At 42.7% G+C, this 21,591-nt stretch overlaps 1 protein-coding gene across 1 annotated transcript; it reads left to right on the top strand.

The window, feature by feature from the left end:
• Nucleotides 1–318: 318 nt before the first annotated feature.
• Nucleotides 319–17,471, top strand: UGT3A2 (UDP glycosyltransferase family 3 member A2). The gene is made up of 8 exons (XM_051853828.2): nucleotides 319–384; nucleotides 609–803; nucleotides 2,844–2,945; nucleotides 7,180–7,294; nucleotides 9,686–10,217; nucleotides 12,580–12,811; nucleotides 13,415–13,634; nucleotides 15,656–17,471. Exons 2-8 carry the CDS (start codon nucleotides 710–712, stop codon nucleotides 15,930–15,932), a joined length of 1,572 nt encoding a protein of 523 aa, XP_051709788.1. The 5' UTR covers nucleotides 319–384; nucleotides 609–709; the 3' UTR covers nucleotides 15,933–17,471.
• Nucleotides 17,472–21,591: the final 4,120 nt, after the last annotated feature.

Here is a 21,591-nt window from a genome sequence, read left to right as displayed (position 1 = left end):
TGGGATATGGGGAAAAATCCTCAGTCCCATATAACGCTACTCAGTTGGAATTAGTCTCGTCTTTGAAAGTTCAGCCCTCCAGGTAGAGATGCGGACTTCTAAGGTTAGGACGCTACCGCATCATATCTGTTGCAGTCTACAGAGGCCATCACAGACAGTAGCGAGGGATGGGAGATAGAATTCCCATGGTGGTTCTCTTCCAGGGAGGTTCAGAGCTCAAGACCGGCTAGAGTTTTTAAGCAGGTCCCTGGGAAAAAACAGGGCACCGAGATGGCGATGTATGACGTCATAGAGGCAGGTGGAAGAGAGGCAGAGGACCACGAATTCAAGACAGCATCCCTTAAAGAGAATTGGGTGGAGCTCTCATCTACGTGATTTCCTAAGGTTTCTGCCACCCTGATTCATAGTGTTTTTCAGGCGGGAGGGCAGGGATTCCAAGGCTAGAGCAGAGTTACGGATCCGCTCAGCAGCCCCTCCTGCCGACGCCTGTGGTTTGGGTGGGAGAGGAGTGAAATATCCAATGGACACACGCTGAGGAAGGAGGGGGGAAGGGAGAGGGGCCAGATGCAAAGCCAGCTGGATCCTATTGGTCTCTTACCTCTTCCCAGGTCCGCGTCCAGTGCCTTTGGCGCCGAGGGACACAAGTCCCTCCGCGGGGCTCAGGGCGCGCATCTCGGGGCTCGGCTCCGTGACTTCCGCGGGAGTGAACATGGATGGGCAGCGGGCGCTGCTTCTAGGGGGCTTCCTTCTCTCCGGGACCCTGCTCTCAGAGGCCGCCAAAATCCTAACTGTGTCAACACTGGGTGAGTGAGCGCCGGAGAAATCCGAGGAGGCTCCGGGGTTCGCGCGCTCCCGGGGCATCAGAGGGGTCATCCACGAGGCTTTCACGCAGGGCTGGTGTCGGGGCTGGAGATGGAGGAGCTGGCCCTGCTGGGGGACAGGCAGGGACCCCTTCCGCTGAAGTGGAGAAGCTAGTTTTGGAACAGAGCTCTCCTGTGCCCTCTCTCCCTGCTCGGGACGCGCTCACCGAGTGAGAAGGGCATCCCCCAGCACGATCCAGAGCCAGGGAGGAGCAGGGTGGCTGTGCCGGGAGCCTGGCTCCATCCCGAGCAAACCCTGAGAACCGGTCGGAGCTGAAGTGCAGCAGACCCAGGTCATCTTCCTTCCTTTGACCTGTGCTGCTTCAAGTTTTTCAGAATCGCGTGGGACCGTGAATTCTGCGTCTGGTGGCTTCGGTGTTATCTTCTTTACTTTTGCCCCAAAGTGGATAAGAAGTGAAAGAGGGGTATATGACAGGATAGAGGTCGTTCTCGGTCGTCCTTGTCATTCACTCCGTTCAACTCGTCGTGGGCTGAATTGGATCACGTTTAGATCCTCTTGGAGCCGGAAGGAACCCTAGATCAGCTAGGTCAGCCCTAATCTGGAATTTTCAGAGAGGAAACCTCAGGGTCGAGGGGGTGCAACTTGTTTTTCAGGAGCACGGAGAATTCACTCGCGGTTTCTAACCCCAGGACTGCCCTCTCCACACCTTCCTCTCTTAAGTCCCTTACAGTGAGGATATAGTTTTTTTAAATCACAGTTTAAGAAACTCTGCAATTCCACCTGAAACCTATACGTATTTTTTCTGCCTCAATATGAGTAGCAATGAAGTGAAAGAGTTTCCACCCTTGTAGAAGATACACTGATCCTTTTCCTCACACTCCAAGAGGGAGCTGGTGTGGTTTCTGAGGTCCTGGAATTCTACCCCAGAATGCACCTGACTCACCCAGACCCGTGGTGAATGGCTGCCTTTGTGGCATCTCCATGGTACCAAGTGCTAACATGAGTAAGCATGTAGAGGATTTGCACTTAAATATCTCTTGTTACTTCAAACTATGCAAGTCTGGGTGTAAAAATACTGAGTCATTTCCAGGGCCATGCACTGCTTCTCTAGCTCCACAACCCTCTCAACCACATCCTCAAACACTTGGCTTTGCCATTCACTTCTCCATTGCTTTCTCTGTTGCCGAGTCCCTTGGGTTCAAGCAGAGGCTCTGTGTTGGGACGTGGTGTAAGAGTGAATGTTGATGTGGTGGCACTTACACCCTCCTGAGGATCAGGCTTCCCTCTCCTTAGTATCCCAGGGCTGTGCTAGGATCAACGATTTCTTAGTCTCTGCTGCAGCTGGGACCCAGCAGTTTTGCCTCATGGGCCAGGCAGTTGTCCTGAATGTCGTAATCCTAAGCTGAGTAACTCTCAGGCTAAAATTGGGCAACTTCTTGCCAAATACTTTTGAACCTCAAGGATTTGGGCTGTAAGTGGTGGGTCTACATCTTTTGCTCCAAGAGCTGTTTCTTGGATTCACTTATAGCTTCTATATCTCTATCTCCTATAGTAGCATTAATTTCCAAAGAGGAAGAGCTCAGAAATAGCTTTGATTGATTGGTAGTTAGGAATCCTTCAAAAACACATGACCAACTCTGCTTAACTTTCCACTGTGTAGTTATTTCTTTAGGACATGGTTGTTTCTGTAAGGCCCTGGAAAAATACAGCATGTACCTGAGGATCAGAAACTCCTCAGATCTAAGCACAGAGAAACTCATGTCACTGACATGGAGACCAGGAGCCACAAGAGGAACTCCTTGATGAAGGTCTGCCATTGATCAAGGGTTTGGACACTTGTGCTCTGGTATGTGGGGATTACCCAGAGGGAGATGGAAGGACAGACAGAGCTCATCTTCCTTTCCTTACTGTCAACTCCAGCTTTCTGCTCCCCTACCCCTCTTCTCCTGAACTTATCACCCTATGAACCTCAGACCCTCTGTTCTCATCTTTAAGAAGCTGACATTGTAACCTGCTCCTAGGTGGAAGCCATTACCTACTGGTGGACCGGGTGTCCCAGATTCTTCAAGATCATGGTCATAATGTCACCATGCTTCATCAGCGAGGAAATTCTCTGATGTCAGGTATCGTTTCTAATTCTTGATTTGTTTTTACTCTAGGCAAAGAGTAAAATGCATTTTCATGGAAAAACTTAGCAAAATGTTTTCAAAATATCTAGTCAGACTGAGGAGAAGCAAAAGGTCTATGTACAGTCTATCCCTCTCTCTCTGTGTGTGTGTGTGTGTGTAAAGAGTTGGAAAATTTCTTAGGTTCTATCAACCAAGACTCTATATTCCACATTCCCAAATTTTTCTCCCTTATCTGGATTCTACACCATTTGAAGCATCCCTCTACATGTTGTTACAGATTATTTTGATAAGTGCCACTTTATAATATGGCTTGAAAGTATGGGCAGAAGTATTCAGCCATATTGAACAATTTTAATCTGTGAAAATCACTTTTCTTTCTATTTGTCACAGGATATTTTTTCCTTTTATGATATTTGAAAGGGAGCTCAGGGAGCTCCCTTTTTGTGCAGCTAAGTTAAGAATCTACCAGTGAGGTAATTTCCTATTTTGGAAAAATTGGTTGTCACTAATGAGTTTGTGTATAATGATGTCAAAAGTTCTTAACCAAGTCATTGGATCCAGCAAATTTTAGCTAAAACAAAACTTATAAATCATATCAACTCTTCCCTGCTAACAGATAAGGAAACAACTTCAGTCAAAAAAATATAAAAATAAAAGGTTTGCTTGGGTGAAATGACAGATTAATAACAGAATTGGGTGTATTTAGAACTGCACGTTCTGGATTGTTCAGTATGAAGTGTTGTGCAGGATTGGATTTTTTTTTTTTTTAATTTCCAATCAAGAATGTTTGGAGTAGATATTAGGTGCAGTGGTTAAAATGGGGCTTGGGGTTCCCACATCCCATTGAGTTTGAGTCCCGACTCAGCTTCCAAGTCCAGCTTCCTGCTAATGCACATCTGGGAAAGCAGCAGGTGAGAGTTCACAGGATTTTGTCCCTGCCATCCACATGGGAAAGCTCATTGAGTTCTGGGCTCCTGGCTTCCACCTGGCTTAGCCCTGGCTGTTTGAGGAGTCAATCAGTGGATGGAAGATTTCTGTTTGTCCATCTGCTTGTCTCTCTCTCTCTGTCTCTCTGCCTTTCAAATACATAAAAATAGATAAGTGAATAAAAATAAAAAAAATCAATACTCTGAGGAACAAAATTCTGAGATATTATAAAATTGTGAAGGTGACTGCAGGTTTGTAAATATTGTTCAGAATATATTAAAGCAGTATTTTTCTGTGGAAAATGTTCACTTAATTCTAAAATCAATTTTTTCTAATATGGTAAAATATCCATAACATGTAATATGCCCATTCTAAACCATTTTAAGTGTATAGTTTAGTGACTTTAAGGACATTTATGTTACTACACAATCATCACCATCATCTATCTTATCATTACAAACCAGAAATCTACCATTAATTAATAACTGCCTGTTAGCTCTACCTATAGCCTCTGCTAACCATTGTTTCACTGTGACTCTATTAATTTGACAACACTAGGTAGCTCATATAATTAGAATGATACTACATTTTTCTTTTTGTGTGTGGCTTATTTCAATTATTGTAATGTCTTCAAGGTTCATCCATGGTGTAGCAGGTGTCAGACTTTCTTTCCTTTTGTGGGCTGAATAATACTCCCTTCCAAGTATACACTTGTTCATCTGTTGATGGACATTTGGGCTATTTACATCTTTTGATTATTGTAAATATTGTTGCTGTGAGCACTGGTGTATAAATATCTTTTTGAGTCCCAGCTTGAAACTACTTTAATCACTATTTTTATTAGATTCCATATTCTTCACTGAACATAATTTAAATCCCTTTGAACCTACCTTGAATGGAGATCTAACTAAATAACTAGTATATTACCTTAAATTTTTATTTTTAAAATTTATTTTAAAGAGTTACAGAAAGAGAAGAAAAGAAAAAGAAAACAATGGGTTTCTCCCTATAGTCTTTGGCAGGAATGCGGCCATGCTAATTTTGAGATGCTTTTTGTACTTCTGACACCCAGTACTGTAAGATAACAGATGTGTTGTGTGAATTTACTAGATTTATAGTAGCTTGTCACAGCAGAAATAGGGAATTATACACATGATAGGTGGTTAGAGAGCTCCTGGGAAATTGCTAAAGCCTTAATAGTGGAAGAGCCTTTGGGGAGCACTTCTGGTAGTACCTGTTGTATTGGAAAGCAGACACATTCTGGAGCATTTTTAAAATAAGGGGCTTTATTAAAAGTGGACTGATTTCTAACTTATAAGCATGAATGGGCTCTAATAAATATATATTATATTTTATATTATTATAATATATAATATTATATATTATTTTTAATATTATAATATATTATTTTTAATATTATAATATATTTTATATTCTTTAATATATATTTTATATATATATAAAAGAAATATGTTGTCTCCAGAGTGCAAAATGGCCTACAAGATGTTGGACTTGTAATGTTGTAGGTGCAGGGAGGGTCAATAGTTGTTTCGTGATAGAGTCAGAAATGGAGAGACCTTCAGATGAACAAGTGACTACTAGGAATTTCGCTGGGGTACCAGACCTTGTGCTTTGCGTGGGGCAATGGTTCATCCATTTTGCGAGCTCCTTTGTGAATGTCTGTCTTGAGTAAGTATATCAAATGAATCTTCTCAGAGGAGGACGTCCTCAAGGTAATGCTGTATTTGGACCCCTGGCCAAAGCTGGAAGCAGTAAAGATCTTTCTGGCAAGATTCTGGATAATATACCCCATGGGTAGACATTTAAAAGTATATTACATCCCTTCCACATTGTGGGCAAACTCTGCATGGGGCCTGTTGAAATAGGCTCTGAAAATAACATATAACCAAATCTGTCTGCAAAGTATTTTCCCATGGATCCTTGGATAGAGTCTGTAATTTCAGTCAGATTGGTTATGGGGCCTTAATGCATGGAATAGTGCATCATGAGGCCTTAATGTGTGGGATCATGCATTGATCTACCTTTAATCTCTACACAACATTTGATTTGGTTGTCATGACTGATGAAGGTTCACATACATTAAGAGTGCATGAACAATTCATAACTCTTATAATAGGGTTCTTTTAGAAGATCAAGGCAGGCTCCCAAGAAAATCTGTAAAATGGCTTTGAGCTCAAAGATGGATGACTGGCTTGAGATTTAATGTGAGTAGCGGTTGGGTAAATATTCCCCATTGGCCTGACTTCCATGGTTTGAAACTCCTGCCAGGACCAAAGGAGGGAGCATGTGGGTTTTCATACCAGTCACCCCAGAAGAGGCAGGAAGGGAGGGGGAGATAGGCTTGAAACCCATCAATAGCCAAGCATCAAGAATGGAGCTGGGTTTTTTACTGGGTAATGGAAAAGGGGCCAAGTTAATAAATAAGGATGCATGGAAGTTCTATTTTAATGAGGCATTTTAGTACTTTTTGACTGAGCAAAAATTTATCTTTGCATGTCATTTTTAACAATGAAAAAAAAAATTCCCCCTACAATCAGTGAAGTGCTCAGAGCTTCTGTAATCAAACAGACCTGCATTTAAGTACTAACTTTACCACTTGTGTGTAGAACCTTGACAAAATGTCGTAACTAGGCTAGCCTTTGTTGTATTCCCTATAAAATGAGACATAGAATAGCTATACCTTTAAATGTTTTCATTTAAAATTTCCATAACTTTATTTTTTTTAATTTTTATTTTTTGACAGGCAGAGTTAGACAGTGAGAGAGAGAGAGAGAGAGAGAGAAAGGTCTTCCTTCCGTTGGTTCACCCCTCCAAAATGGCTGCTACTGCCGGCGCGCTGCGCTGATCCAAAGCCAGGAGCCAGGTGCTTCCTTCTGGTCTCCCACGTGGGTGCAGGGCCCAAGCACTTGGGCCATCCTCCACTGCCCTCCTGGGCCACAGCAGAGAGCTGGATTGGAAGAGGAGAATCCGGTGCCCTGACCAGGACTAGAACCCGGGGTGCCGGTGCTGCAAGGCGGAGGATTAGCCTAGTGAGCCGCGGCGCCAGCTCCCCATAACTTTAAAATGAGAAAAAAATTCTGAATCACTGTAGGGGTTTCAGTAAATGTTGTCAGTTTATAAGCTAGAGTAAATGAAGAAGCAACAAAAGATAAAAATGCTTCAAAAGGCACTTATTTACATAGTTATAAAATAATTAGAATAAAAAATTTGATATGGTTATGACAATATTACCATGTTGTATGGTGTAATTAACTTTTTTAGTCTATTGGTATATTTTTAGATTTTAAAGAGGAGCCCAAATCATACCAAGTTATTACTTGGCTTCCACCCCAAGACCATCGAAAAGAATTTAAGAAGTGCTTTGATTTCTTTATGGAAGAAGCCCTGCATGGCAGGTAATTTGTCTTTACTCTTTGAGCCAAAAAGTCACTATTTTGCTCAGTGCTAATGGATGGATGGCTACATGGACAAGTGAAGCAGGCTAAGAGCAAGACCTGGACGGATGGATGGAGACAGGCGATGCGTGAATAAATGAGTACCACACACAATCATCCAGCACAGTCCCTGGGCATCCTTCCTTTTTGCACACGTTTCTGTGGCAATCAGGAAACGTTGGTCCTTCAGGGGCTTCCTTGCAATACTTCGCCTATAATTTCCCAAATAGAAACAGGGATAGATCCCTCAACTTTTCATTGTTGATAGGGTAATGAGAGTCACCTTTTCCTACTTCTTTTTCCTCCCTTCACGTGATACAAAAACTAAGCATGGATGTTCATTTTTTTTTTCCATACCAAGATAAACTTAACTTTAAATTTCGTTTTTTAAATGAATGTTTTTAAGTTTTCTTGATTTCTAAATGGAGAGAAGACTTATAAACTTTGATTTTGTATAAGTTGAATGGTTATGAAAAGTTTTTTTCCAAAGCAATCAACCAGGTATAAATGAGATATGAAGTGGACTCCTTTTACCTTATCTGGAATGGAAAGGAGCACAGAACTCCTTAATGCTAGAATTGCAATCTTGGTTAACTGTCATGGCTCACCTCCACTCCCCTTTCTTTTCTTGAAAATTCTACTCAGTTGTCAAGGTGTGGGCAAGTCTTCTTCCATTAAGTCTTCTTCTCCAACCAATCTGGAAGACCACATTCCCTCCCCTGTAGGTCTATTCTAATTCACACACTTGGCACTGAATTTGAATTTGTGCCTTGTCTTTTCTCCCCAGCTTAATATTTTCAAAGATAGGTATAGCCAATGGTGCATTTTTGAAACTTCTTCGTTCATTAGCTTATTCTAAATATGTTTAATAAACTATGTTTTTACTACATTAATGAGGTTATCTAAAAACTGTTAGTAACTGTTCCTTTACTTATGTGAAATCTTTAAAGATGTACAGCAAAGGATGATTTTAATCAGTCACTTCCATTGAATGACTTGAAGCTGATTCTCAAGACCAGGCAGAGTTCTTAGGCCGTGCATCTTCTCTGACAGGAGGGCAGTGTGCAGTGGTGTGCAGGTTACAGGTGTGCCAAGGTGTTGGCACCCCAGTTCTGTCTGTAGCCAGCATGCCCTAAGGTCTAGAGCCTTGTGCCTATCACCTGTGGCTGGGTGTCCTCATCTACTTCCCCCACATGTTGTACAGCAGGACACTGAATGCAGGCAGTGATGGAAAAGCATTTCAAGAAACCTCCCTGGAACAGATGCATAGGCTAAATCTTGTTGTAAAGATTTGGTATCATCTTGTCTGAATATCCCAACTTGCATTGTAGCAGAAAGGCTAAAAATGTGTTTCAGAATTAGTTTTGCTTTCCCTTCCCCGCCTCCACCCCCTTGTTTAACTGTCAGCAAAAATTCGCTGGAGAAGAATTTATCATAAAAGGCAGGCTATATTTTGGGCAGCAGTTTGTCAACAGGGAAAGGCAGCCTCCAGGACAGAATGATAGGGACAATGTGCTCCCAGGAACAAAGGAGAGTATTGTCTTCTAATTTTTTTTATTTATTTTCATTTTTATTTGAAAGGCAGACAGAGAGAAGGAGACAGAGAAACAGATTGAGAGAGATCTTCCATCTACTAATTCACTCCCCAAATGCCTGCAATAGCCAGGGCTGGGTCAAGCCTAACCCAGGAGTCTGAAAGTCAGTCTTGGTCTCTCATGTGGGTGGCAGGCAGGGAGCTGGATCAGAAGTGGAGCAGCTGGGTCTTAAACTGGTGCTCTGATATGGGATGTTGGCATCACAGGTGGGCTTAGCTTGCGGGGCCATAATGCTGGCCCCAGAATTCCTATTTTTAATTCAGGTTTTGTGTTTGAGTGTGATCAAAGAGTTTCTTGAGAAAGACAATCTCTCATATGCTACACACAATGACTAAAGAAAATAACCTATATCATGTATTGATGGACTCTGTCATCAAGTTTCTTGTACAGAAAACAAGAAAATCACTAACCATACAATCAATGTGTTAACAAGAGGTAAACAGAGAATTTCCAAATTTATTAAGTAGACATAGAACTCTGAGATCTGCCACAATGATTGACAGCTTCCAGAGCAGCAGGACCTTGAGCTGACACTGATGGTGGGTGGGATTTGGATCGGAAGAGGAAAGGGGAGGGGAGAGGAAAACGCTCTAGGGAGCAGGAATAACTAGAGAGGTTGACCACGGTAGAGGTTATGTGTGGGCTGTTGCTAGATGGCCTCTTGCTTACCTGGGATATTTTCTCTGTATCTCAAGATACTTTTAGGCCTTCTAAGTTTACTACCTGCCATGACTACCACTTAATTTCTTTCTTACAGAGGAAGTTTTGAAAACTTTTTAAAAGTAATGGAACAGCTGGGGTTTCAGTGCAGTCACTTGCTAAGGAGGAGGGATATTGTGGAATCCCTGAAGAGTGAGAACTTCGACCTGGTGATAATTGAAATTTTTGACTACTGTCCTCTCCTGATCGCTGAGAAGCTTGGGAAGCCATTTGTGTCTCTTCTTTCCTCCTCATTTGGCACTTTGGACTTTGGGCTCCCTAGTCCCCTGTCTTACGTTCCTGTATTCAGTTCTTTGCTGACTGACCACATGAGCTTCTGGGGCCGGATGAAGAATTTCCTAATGTTCTTTGGTTTCTCCATGAAGCAATGGCAAATACAGTCTAAGTTTGACAACAGCATCAAGGAGCATTTCCAGGAGGGCTCTAGGCCAGTTCTGTCTCATCTTCTACAGAAAGCCGAGCTCTGGTTTGTTAACTCTGACTTTGCTTTTGAATTTGCTCGGCCCCTGAATCCCAACACTGTGTATATTGGAGGATTAATGGTCAAACCCATTAAGCCAGTATCACAAGTAAGTAAAATATTGTCTTCTATTTGAGCTTTATATAGAGGTCGTCAGTGCATGGTTGATGGCTGTCACTGGCCAGAGGGATCCTGAGTATGAAGTAGGTTTAGGCAAGGGAGGTACCTGGGCCATGCTTTCTGAAGAACTTCTCACTTCCAGTACACCTTGGCCTTCTCTCACCTTCCTCTAGTCCTGGCCTCAGTGGGATAAACTCTACTAAGATTGATGTTTTCATTTGCATTTTATGTGACCATGTGTATGAAAGTTATGTAACAAGTGCTCATTATGTGCAATCATTGTTAAGGAAATGAATTATTCCCAGTGAATCAGAAAACACTACCAGGATCTGACAGCAAGAACTGCACGTATTATATCCAGTGTCTCCTACCTATGGGACCTTGACACCTAGTTCTATCTGGACCTTCTGATTTGAATTGTTCAGGGTGGGCTGCATCTAATATCAGCTATGAACATGGCCCAGGTGATTTGAATGCACAGCCTGGCCTCAGAATCACTGTCATGGAAGTTTTCAACAGGGAGAAGAGCTAGTTAGATTAGTTGGCTGCCCATTGCGTGTCAGCATTGGGTTGCTATTATATGCAAATTTTGCTTACTGTAGGGAGGCATGATCATTTTCATGACAGAAGCTCCGATAATGCAGATGGCTTTCTCAGTTTTGTTCAACTCTGAGTCAGGTTCAGCCAGGGTTTGTTCTGGGTCTTTCCTGCACCACAGTGTCTGCTTTTCTTCCCCTCACCTTGCCTTGAGCGAGCAGGAGGAATTAGGGAATGACCCTTGGTGAGAAGGACTTTGTGTTGGTGGTTGGAATGTTAAGGAATGGGCCTGGGAGGGAAGGCCTCTCAGGCAGGGAGAGCTGGGCTCCAGCAGAGGTGGAAGTGAGATGGCCATGAGATTGGTTCCCTGGTAATATGGCTGAACCAGAGCAGTGGAAGATTCAGTTGCACAGATAAAGCCAGGTAGGATTATGAGAGGCCTTACCTGACAGGAAAGTGTCAGGCCTTGCCCCTGGGACAGATGTGGAATTGTTAGGAGGTAATAATATGAGTAAGGGTGTAATGGCTAAGAGATAACAGATGCTGTTCTCAAAAAAATATTTTCCTCAGTGCGTTTTCCAATTTTTATATATTAATGATCTTATTTTACTTTTATAATTAAGGAAAGTTGACAGGCTATGTTAAAGTGGTCCTTTGGGACACTATATTACACAAATGGAATTCTGGAGGGAATCCCATAGAGCAAAGCACCCTAATAGGGTGAGGTTTGAGAAGCTGGGTGCAGGTTTACAAAAAAGTAAAGAAATATTGAGAAGCAAAAATTGACAGTGCTGTATTAATGTGAATATGAAGATATTATATCAGAAACCTCCTTAAAAAGAACTGACTGGAGGACTTGAAGAAAGCAGTGTCCAAGGTCTGCCCTTGGGAATGGACAATGTGAATTAAAAAAAATCCTCCCACGAGGGTATAATTTGGAGCTATGTGAGTAAATCACTGAGGTAGGGATGAAGTACAGAGATCAGTGACTGGGGCTGGCGCTATGGCTCACTTGGATAATCCTCTGCCTGCGGCGCCAGCAGCCCATATGGGTGCCGGGTTCTAGTCCGGGTTGCTCCTCTTCCAGTCTGGCTCTCTGCTGTGGCCCGGGAAGGCAGTGTAGGATGCTTGGGCCCCTGCACCTGCATGGGGAGACCAGGAAGAAGCACCTGGCTCCTGGCTTTGGATTGGCGCAGCACTGGACATAGTGGCCATTTGGGGGGTGAACCAACGGAAGGAAGACCTTTCTTTCTGTCTCTTTCTCTCACTGTCTATAACTCTATATGTCAAATAAATAAATAAATAAATAAAGATCAGTGGCTGAGAATATTATGGAATACTGTAGGCACACACGCTGAATGGTGCATTGTGTGTAGGCAGCAAGGAGCTTCACCCTATGCTGCCTCCATTTCTTTTTATGGCCCAGGTGTTTTCCCAGCTTCTCCATTCCAGCTTCTAGAAGTCCCACTTACTGCTGGACCTTGATTTCCCACTGGTAGTCTTTCAGATACTGCCCCCTCTGCACTGGCCTTGGAAAATTGCCAGCTGACTTGACTTCCGGAGGGACAGAGATGGCCTGAGAGTGGGGCCAAGGTTTCAAAGAAGACAGAAGTTCTCACCATCACAATGGACATGAACACAATGCACAGGCCACTGAGCTGTACCAGGGGTTATAATAGTTTCAGGACAGTGAGCACAAGGCACAGATAAAAAGGTGCATTTTTAACATGGTCTGACTTGCATCAGACAAGTCAATGGCCGCCTCAGCTTTCATTACAACCTGTCACCCTCTTTCCTTTGTTGTCTCTCTCTAGGACTTAGAGAACTTCATTGCTAAGTATGGGGACTCTGGTTTTGTCCTTGTGGCCCTTGGTTCCATGGTGAGCACCTACCAGACCTGGGAAGTCCTCCAGGAGATGAACAGTGCCTTTGCCCAGCTCTCACAAGGGGTAATATGGAAGTGTAAGCATTCTCACTGGACCAAAGGTGTCAAGTTGGCTGAAAATGTGAAAATTATGGACTGGCTTCCTCAGAATGACCTCCTAGGTAAGTGTTGCCCAGATCTGCTCCTCTATTTTCATTTACCTGTCTTTGGGTGTCTTCAGTGTTTTGACGTCTTGCTAGCATTTGTACCAGCTTAGAAAGAACTCTTGGTAGATGAACACAAGGCTACACAGGATAAGAAAGGATCAGCCAGCTGGAATTCTTAGAGAACCAGGCTATACCTCCAATGAGGTCAGATGCCAAAACAGCCATTGTGCCCTCATTCTTTTCTACTCTAGGCCTATAGTCTGGAGCCAGCGGTGGTATTCTTGTAACATCCTCTGTATATTCTTGCATTTGGTCCTGAACAAGGTAACCAAAACAAAAATCCAAGGCAACCTATAAACTCTGAGAGCACTTACCAACAGGGGATTGGTCCCATTCTTTTTTTATATTTAAAGATTTCATTTATTTATTTGAGAGGTAGAGTTATAGTCAGAGAAAGAGAGAGAGAGAGAGAGAGAGAGAGATAAGCACAGTCATTATTTACAATGGTTTTAACACATCTAGTTCTCTTTGGTATTTTCTTATGCTCTTCCTGCTGTGCCTGGTGTTCAGAAATGTTCCATCCTGATATGTTCCATTTTTTCCCCTTATTTTCAATAGCTCACCCTAACATTCGTCTGTTTGTCACTCATGGAGGGCAGAACAGCATAATGGAGGCCATCCAGTATGGCGTGCCCATGGTGGGGATTCCTCTCTTTGGAGACCAGCCTGAAAACATTGTCAGAGTAGAAGCCAAGAAACTTGGTGTCTCTATTCAGTTACATAACCTCAAAGCAGAGACACTGGCACTTACAATGAAGCAAGTCATTGAAGACAAGAGGTATGCAGCTTTCTTGAGTAGTGGTCATGTAGGCTGAACAAAAACCTTAACATGCAGGCATTGTGTGGGGCTCTTTTCCAATAAAAAGTGAATTTATCAAGGCATGGAATATTTGTCAAGCCAGTAATGCTAACAGCTGACTTGTGCCCTCCTGGAGTAAGACTAGAGCAATTTGGTGAGATGCTGAGAATTATTGTCTACGTTATGGGTTTTGAGGAACCCCAACTACCTACAGAGTCTCCATGAGAGCTCTGGTGTTCGGGGTTCTTACAGTAGACTCCCACTGAGGCAGGAGCTTTCCTTTCTGTTCTCCAAATACACCACACTGGTCCATCCTTGGCCTTCTGCCCAAGCTACTGCCCCAACACTCCTTCCCTTCCTTTCTTGGGATGAGTCTTTCAAGACAGTCAGGTCTCATCTCCTCTCCTGCCCACCCAATTATATTGTTTGCTGGGTCACAATACTTACCATCTGGGATTACACCACTTTTAATGCTTTCGTTTATTACCTGTCTCCCCTCACTAGTGAGGATAGCAACTTGTGCCTGGTATTTTCCACTGTGTTATCAGTGTTTAACGTAGTACCTGTCACAAAAGTGAGTGGCTAATCAATTTTGGTTAAATGAGGAAATAAAAGGGGTCTGGTGACCTCCAAGGTCAGTAACTGCTCATTCAGCACAGTGACCTCGTGTGAAGCAAGCAAACAAACAAAAACAAAACAAAACAAAACAAAACAAAACTTTGCTGTGCTTAAGAAGTACTGCATAGGATATTAGAGCTTCAAAGGCACCAATCTGAATCAATTCTGAGGGCTTAACATATTGCCTTGTATGTAGGAGACGGTCTGGCAATCCTTGTTAGATGACTGAAAAACAAACACACTGCTTGTGATTTTTAGCCACAGAAAAGTTGTCAAGCCCAGGGGCCAGATCATTCCAGAACAATTGTATGTATTTGCAACTTCATCTGTGGTGGATGTTTATTTTTCTGAAGTAGTCCATTTTCTGCTGGTATAAAAAAATCACCTGGACTGGACTTTATAAATAAAAGAGGTTTCTTTAGCTCACAGTTTTGGAGGCTGAAAATTCAGCGTTTGGTGATGTGGCTGGGTTACATCACAGCGAATGGCATCATGGAGGGCAACATGTGAGAAGAAGAGATTTCATGAAGGGACAGGAAGACAGAGAGACTGGGGATGGGCCAGCAGTAACTGCCCTCTAGGTCCCTCCTCTTCAAGGTTTCACCACCTGTTCACATCACCACACTTTGGACCAAGATCCCAACATGTGAACTCTTGAGGGCCACTCAAACTGCATCCAAACATCAGCCAGTGAGTTTATAGTTTTCACTGGATTTTCAAAGGCCTAGACCCCAAATGGCCATGATCCATTGGCCCCTTTGATGGAGTCATTCTGGGATGGGATGATCCCCAGACACTGTGCAGCACCAGAACCAGCCACATAGTTCAGTATGAACTGAAAATGCATAATCTATTGTTATAAATATAAAAATTAAGACAATGGCAGCAGAGACTTAAGGAAAGCAGAAGATGCTATCAAGTGTGTTGTGTAAATATGCAGGCTGTAGTTCAGGAAGCCAGCTCTGGTCGACAGGATACACTGATGGTGAAAGAAAACACAGACCTCATCCTGCGCCTGGCAGTCCTCAGAGTGTGGTTTGTCATTTAGTCTGGAGGCTGGCACAAAGTTTGTGCTCTGTGTATATGCACAGCTGCACCATACGTACTCTTCTTATAGCATATCATGAGCTTCCTTGGCATAGGGACTTGTCCTCACAAACTTGATCTTGTAGATTAAATGTGTAGTTTAGCATTTGTAGCATTAAGCATGGATGTTTGTGTATAGGCATCATTATTGATGTTTAAAGGTGGCCCTAGTAAACTATTGTAAAGCCAAAGTTTCCTTAAAACTCAGTTATTGTTGCATAAGATAGAAAAGGAGAACGCATCCTAGGTCTTGTGAGGCCACATCCGAAACAACTTGTCTCTATTTCTGCCAACAGGTACAAGGCTGCAGCCGTGTCTGCCAGTGTCGTCAGGTGTTCCCACCCCCTGACCCCATCCCAGAGGTTGGTGGGCTGGGTCGACCACATCCTTCAGACAAGGGGGGCAGCGCACCTCAAGCCCTATGCCTTCCAGCAGTGGTGGCATGAGCAGTACCTACTTGACGTCTTCTTGTTCCTGCTGGGGCTCATTCTGAGCTCTGTATGGCTCGGTGGGAAGCTTCTGGGAACAGTGGCCAGATGCCTGTGTGGGGCCAAGAAGCTGAAAGAGATGTGATGCCAAGTGTGGCACTGGAGTGGAGGTATCGGGGAGTCCCTGGTTCTTTGGAGTCTCCCCTGACCTGGACAAGCCCTGTGTGGGTCTCCGTTTCCTCTCCACCTGCTGAGGGTCCTGCAATTGGCTCCTTACTATTATCTGCCTTGGTTTAGAAATCCTTTGTACCACTCACATGTTTCTTGACTTGTTCCTTGCGACCCAGACCTCTAGCAGATACCAACTTTCACTAACTGCTTTGCCCCCTCCTCCCTCCCCAAGAAACAGCGCTCTGATAATTTCATGCTCCCTGCCATGATAACTTCTCATTCTCTGTCCCATATGTTTCTTTCTATCAGTTTACTAAAAAATACACAAGATATTTGGCACATTCTTCCATTTTATTCCAGGCTCTTGTATCTTCTGTAAGCTCTCCTCAAAGCTCAGGAAGCCTGGTCTACTCCCTTGCATTTAGGCAGGAACAGACCCTCTCAGCAAAGAAAAAAAAAGTTAACTGATTTCAAAATATAGGAAAGCCAAATCCATTTTTGTATTGTAAAATCAAAAGCAAAGACATTCTGGGAAAAACAATTTCACTATGCATGACAAATGAAATACACAGTTTCTGAAAATTTAAGCAAGTTAAAATAGGGACAAAATGATGGAACATCTGTATAGCCAGTGGAATGAACCATAAACTAGATGGAGCAAGAGCACTATGAATTGTCGTAAGTGAATTCTAACATTGTCAACTAAAACAGAGCGAAGCAAAAGAGTGTAGTATGCCTTTTTTTTTTTGCAAGACAAAGAAAGTTGAGAGGAAATTGAAACATGCACAGTTATTCTTCATGGAATATACACCTATTCTTCACAGGAGAATAAACCAGACAATCCTGTGATAGAGTGTAAGCATTTGCTAGAGTAGGTGGAAGTAGGAAGAGGATGGCACATCTCTGAGTTTATCTTTCTATGCAGCTTTGGATTTTTAATGAATGCTAATATTTACATAATAAATATATATTTAAATCAACCATAGGTGAAACCTTTACTGCAAAATATAGACAGAAATAAATGAACTTTATCTATTTTCAGGTGAACAGCACAACCATACTGTTATGGCAAAACAAAAAAAGTTTTAACACATGAACTGCTGAACAAAGTACTTTGACCATAAAATTCTCACTTTAAAGACAAATGTAACTTCAAACAATCTTGTTATGTAGAGTTTAGATTTGTAATTCTCAATTGTGTGACCTGGTGTACTAGAATCCACTTAGGCCGGCGCTGTGGCTCACTAGGCTAATCTTCCGCCTTGTGGCGCTGGCACACCGGGTTCTAGTCCCAGTCGGGGCGCCAGATTCTGTCCCGGTTGCCCCTCTTCCAGGCCAGCTCTCTGCTGTGGCCAGGGAGTGCAGTGGAGGATGGCCCAAGTCCTTGGGCCCTGCACCCCATGGGAGACCAGGATAAGTACCTGGCTCCTGCCTTCGGATCAGCGCGGTGCGCTGGCCGCAGTGCGCCAGTCGTGGCGGCCTGTCAAAAAAAAAAAAAAAAAAAAAAAAAGAATCCACTTAGACTTGCACAAGTGAGTAAATATATCAGTAATTTTGACAGTCAATTTTCTTAGTTTTGAGAAGGGGAATTAGAAATGTGAGAATGTGTAGACTAGAAGAACCCATGTAGATTGTAGTGCAGTTGTATAAATTCATAATCTTATATAATAATGTAGGCAAGATGAGCTATAGATATGAAATCTTTATATCCATATGTATATTTTTATATTTGCTAGCTCTTTTCAATGAAAGGATTAAAAACAATGGTGATTTATGAGCAATGGACGCACCACATCCTGGTTTCTAAATCCCCATTCAAGCTGCCTTGGAAAACACATGATTTTAAGACAAGGACAAGGAATGCTCAAGATGAGCATCCTGTACTAGGAATAAAGAAAATGTCCCAAAAAGATGGAGCATACACAGGAGTAACACAGCAAATAATGATAATAATAAATAATATATCATTGAAAATAAGAATATATGCTTCAAAATTGATAATAAAGAAACATAGATTGGGGGCTGGTGCTGTGGCATAATGGGTAAAGCCACCGCCTGCAGCGCTGGCATCCTTTATGGGCACCGGTTTGCGTCCTGGCTGCTCCACTTCCAATCCAGCTCTCTGCTGTGGCCTGGGAAAGCAGTGGAAGATGGCCCAAGTACTTGGGCCCCTGCACCCCCATGGGAGACCGGGAGGAAGCTCCTGGCTCCTGGCTTTGGATCGGCACAACTCCAGCCATTGGAGCCATCTGGGGAGTGAACCAGCAGATGGAAGACTTCTCTCTTTCTCTGCCTCTGTCTCTCTGTAACTCTGCCTTTCAAATAAATAAATAAATAAATAAATCTTAAAAAAAAAGGAAATGTAGATTGATAAATGAGCAGAAAGAAAAGCTTTTTATAGCAAAATACCTTATGATTAATGTAGGATGAATAATGGAGCTAAATTATAATTGAGTCAATCAATCACAAAAGATAATGAAATGATTGTGTGAAAGCTTGATAAAGAACAGTTGATGGAGGCCAGCACTGTGGCATAGTGGGTAAAGCTGTTGCCTGCAGTGCTGGCATCCCATATGGTCGCTGGTTTGAGTTCTGGCTGCTCCACTTCTAACCCACCTCTCTGCTATGGCCTGGGAGAACAGTAGAAAATGGCCCAAGTCCTTGGGCCCCTGCACCTGCAGGAGAGACCTGGAGGAGGCTCCTGGCTCCTGGCTTCGGATCGGCACAACTCCAGCTGTTGCGGCCAACTGGAGAGTGAACCAGTGGATGGAAGACCTCTCTCTCTTTCTGCCTCTCCTCTCTCTGTGTAATTCTGACTTTCAAATAAATAAATAAATATTTAAAAAAACAGTTGATAAAGAACATTTTAATGTAGATTCAAAATATTTGCATGGAAATTATTTAGTAATTATAGATAGAAAAACAGCAACTTTACAGCCAAGAATCCTAGCGGATATCATCTTAATCAATGATCAAAGTTATGATCACTAATACAACATAATGACATATGCCTTCTACTGTGAACATGAAAAGGAAAGTCACTTTTGTGAACATGAAAATGGTTTCTGCCCCTACAAGTTAGCTTTTCTTTGCTGCAATGAAATACCTAAGACCAGCTAACTTTGTAAAGTTAAGAGGGTTATTTAGTTCACAGTTCTAGAAGCACAAGGATGAGACATCTGGGGGCCGGCTCTGTGGCATAGTGGGTAGAGCTGCCACCTGCAGTGCCTGATCTGTGGTAACTAATAGAGTACCTAAAATGTAATGTATTGGAGTAAAATTGACATTTTGAGCTTTGATGATTGTTTACAGCCTTGAACAGTGTTTTTTTTCTTTTTCTTTTATTTATTGAACTCTTTAGTGTAGGGTTAATCTTTAAGTATAAAGTAAACTGAAAGTAGCCAATAATAAAAATTAAGAGGGGGATTAGGAGAGGAAGGAAGAGGAAGGGTGGGAGTGTGGGTCGGCGGGAAGGAGGGTAGGGTGGGGAGTATCACTAGGTTCCTAAATGAACTTTGTATACCTTGTTAAAAAAAAAAGTCCCAGTTGCTTCACTTCTGATCCAGGCTAATGGCCTGGAATAAGCAGCGGAAGATGGTCCAAGTAATTGGGCTCCTGCACACACGTGGGAGACCTGGAGGAAGCTCCTATATCCTGGCTTCTGCATGGCCCAGTCCTGGCCATTGCAGCCTTTTGGGGAGTGAACTACTGGATGGTGGACCTCTCTTTCTCTGTCTCTCCCTTTCTCTCTCTGTAACTCTGCCTTTCTTTTTTAATTTTTGAAAATTTTATTTAAGTTATACAAGTTTCATACACACAGATTTAGAAATGTAGTGATATTCCCCCTCCACCCTCCGTCCTGCCCACACTCCCACCCTTCTTCCTCCTCACTCTCACAGCCCCACTTTTAATTTTTAAAAAGATCTTTATAAAGGTCTATTTTCAGCTTATTTAATGATTTAATGTGTAGTTAATCCTACACTAAGTAAAAGAGTTTAACAAATAGTATGAAAAAAAAAACCTGCTCCTTGATGGAAGAGACAAGGTGTAAACAATTGTCAAATCTCAAAACATCCATTTCACTCCAATACATTACATTTTAGGTGCTCTATTAGTTACCTCAGATCAGGGAAAACATGATATCTGTCTTTTTGGAACTGGCTTATTTCACTAAGTACAATGGTTTCCAGTTGTGTCTATCTTGTTGCAAAAGACAGCATTTCATTTTTTTTTTACAGCAGAAAATAGCACTCTGTAGTGTATATATATCATAATTTCTTTGTCCAGTCAATAGTTGATGGACATATCTTAGCTATTGTGAATTGTGCTGCAATGAACATGGGGGTACAGATAACTTTCATGTGCTGATTTCTTTTGGTTTGGGTAAATTCCCAGGAGTGGGATGGCTGAGTCATGTGGTAGGTCTATATTCAGATTTCTGATGTATCTCCAATCTTTCCTTTTCTTTTTTTTTAGAAAACTTTTATTCAATAAATATAAATTTAGAAAGTACAACTTTTGGATTATAGCAGTTTTTCCCCCTATAACCTCTCTCCCACCTGCAAACCATACCATCTCCTACTCCCTCTCCCATCCCATTCTTCATTAAGGTTCATTTTTTTTTTTTTTGACAGACAGAGTGGACAGTGAGATAGAGAGACAGAGAGAAAGGTCTTCCTTTGCCATTGGTTCACCCTCCAGTGGCCGCCGCAGCTGGCGCGCTGCGGCCGGTGCACCGTGCTGATCCGATGGCAGGAGCCAGGTACTTATCCTGGTCTCCCATGGGGTGCAGGGCCCAAGTACTTGGGCCATCCTCCACTGCACTCCCTGGCCACAGCAGAGAGCTGACCTGGAAGAGGGGCAACTGGGACAGAATCCGGTGCCCCGACCAGGACTAGAACCCAGTGTGCCGGCGCCGCAAGGCAGAGGATTAGCCTATTGAGCCACGGCGCCAGCAAGGTTCATTTTTAATTATCTTTATATACAGAAGATCAACTTAGTATATACTAAGTAAAGATTTCAACAGATTGCACCCACACAGACACACAAAGAATAAAGTACTATTTGAATACTAGTTTTACCATTAATTCTCATAGTACAACACTTTAAGGACAGAGATCCTACATGGGGAGTAAGTGCACAGTGACTCTTGTTGTTGATTTAACAATTGACACTCTTATTTATGATGTCAGTAATCACTCGAGGCTCTTGTCATGAGCTGCCAAGGCTATGGAAGCCTCTTGAGTTCACAAACTCCGACCTTGTTTAGACAAGGCTGTAATCAAAGTGGAAGTTCTCTCCTCCCTTAAGAGAAAGGTACTCCTTCTTTGATGGCCCGTTCTTTCTGCTGGGATCTCACACACAGAGATCTTTCATTTAGGTCATTTTTTGCCAGTGTCTTGGCTTTCCATGCCTGAGAAACTCTCACAGGCTTTTTAGCCAGATCTGAATGCCTTAAGGGCTGATTCTGAGGCCAGAGTGCTGTTTAGGGCATTTGCCATTCTATGAGTCTGCTGTGTATCCCGCTTCCCATGTTGGGTCATTCTCTCCTTTTTAATTATATCCATTACTACTAGCAGACACTGGTCTTATTTATATGATCCTTTGACACTTAATCCTCTCATGATGGTCAA

The sequence above is a fragment of the Oryctolagus cuniculus genome, chromosome 14, assembly GCF_964237555.1.
Source record: "Oryctolagus cuniculus chromosome 14, mOryCun1.1, whole genome shotgun sequence".
Classification (NCBI taxonomy): domain Eukaryota; kingdom Metazoa; phylum Chordata; class Mammalia; order Lagomorpha; family Leporidae; genus Oryctolagus; species Oryctolagus cuniculus.
This window is presented reverse-complemented; position numbering and strand designations above follow the sequence as displayed.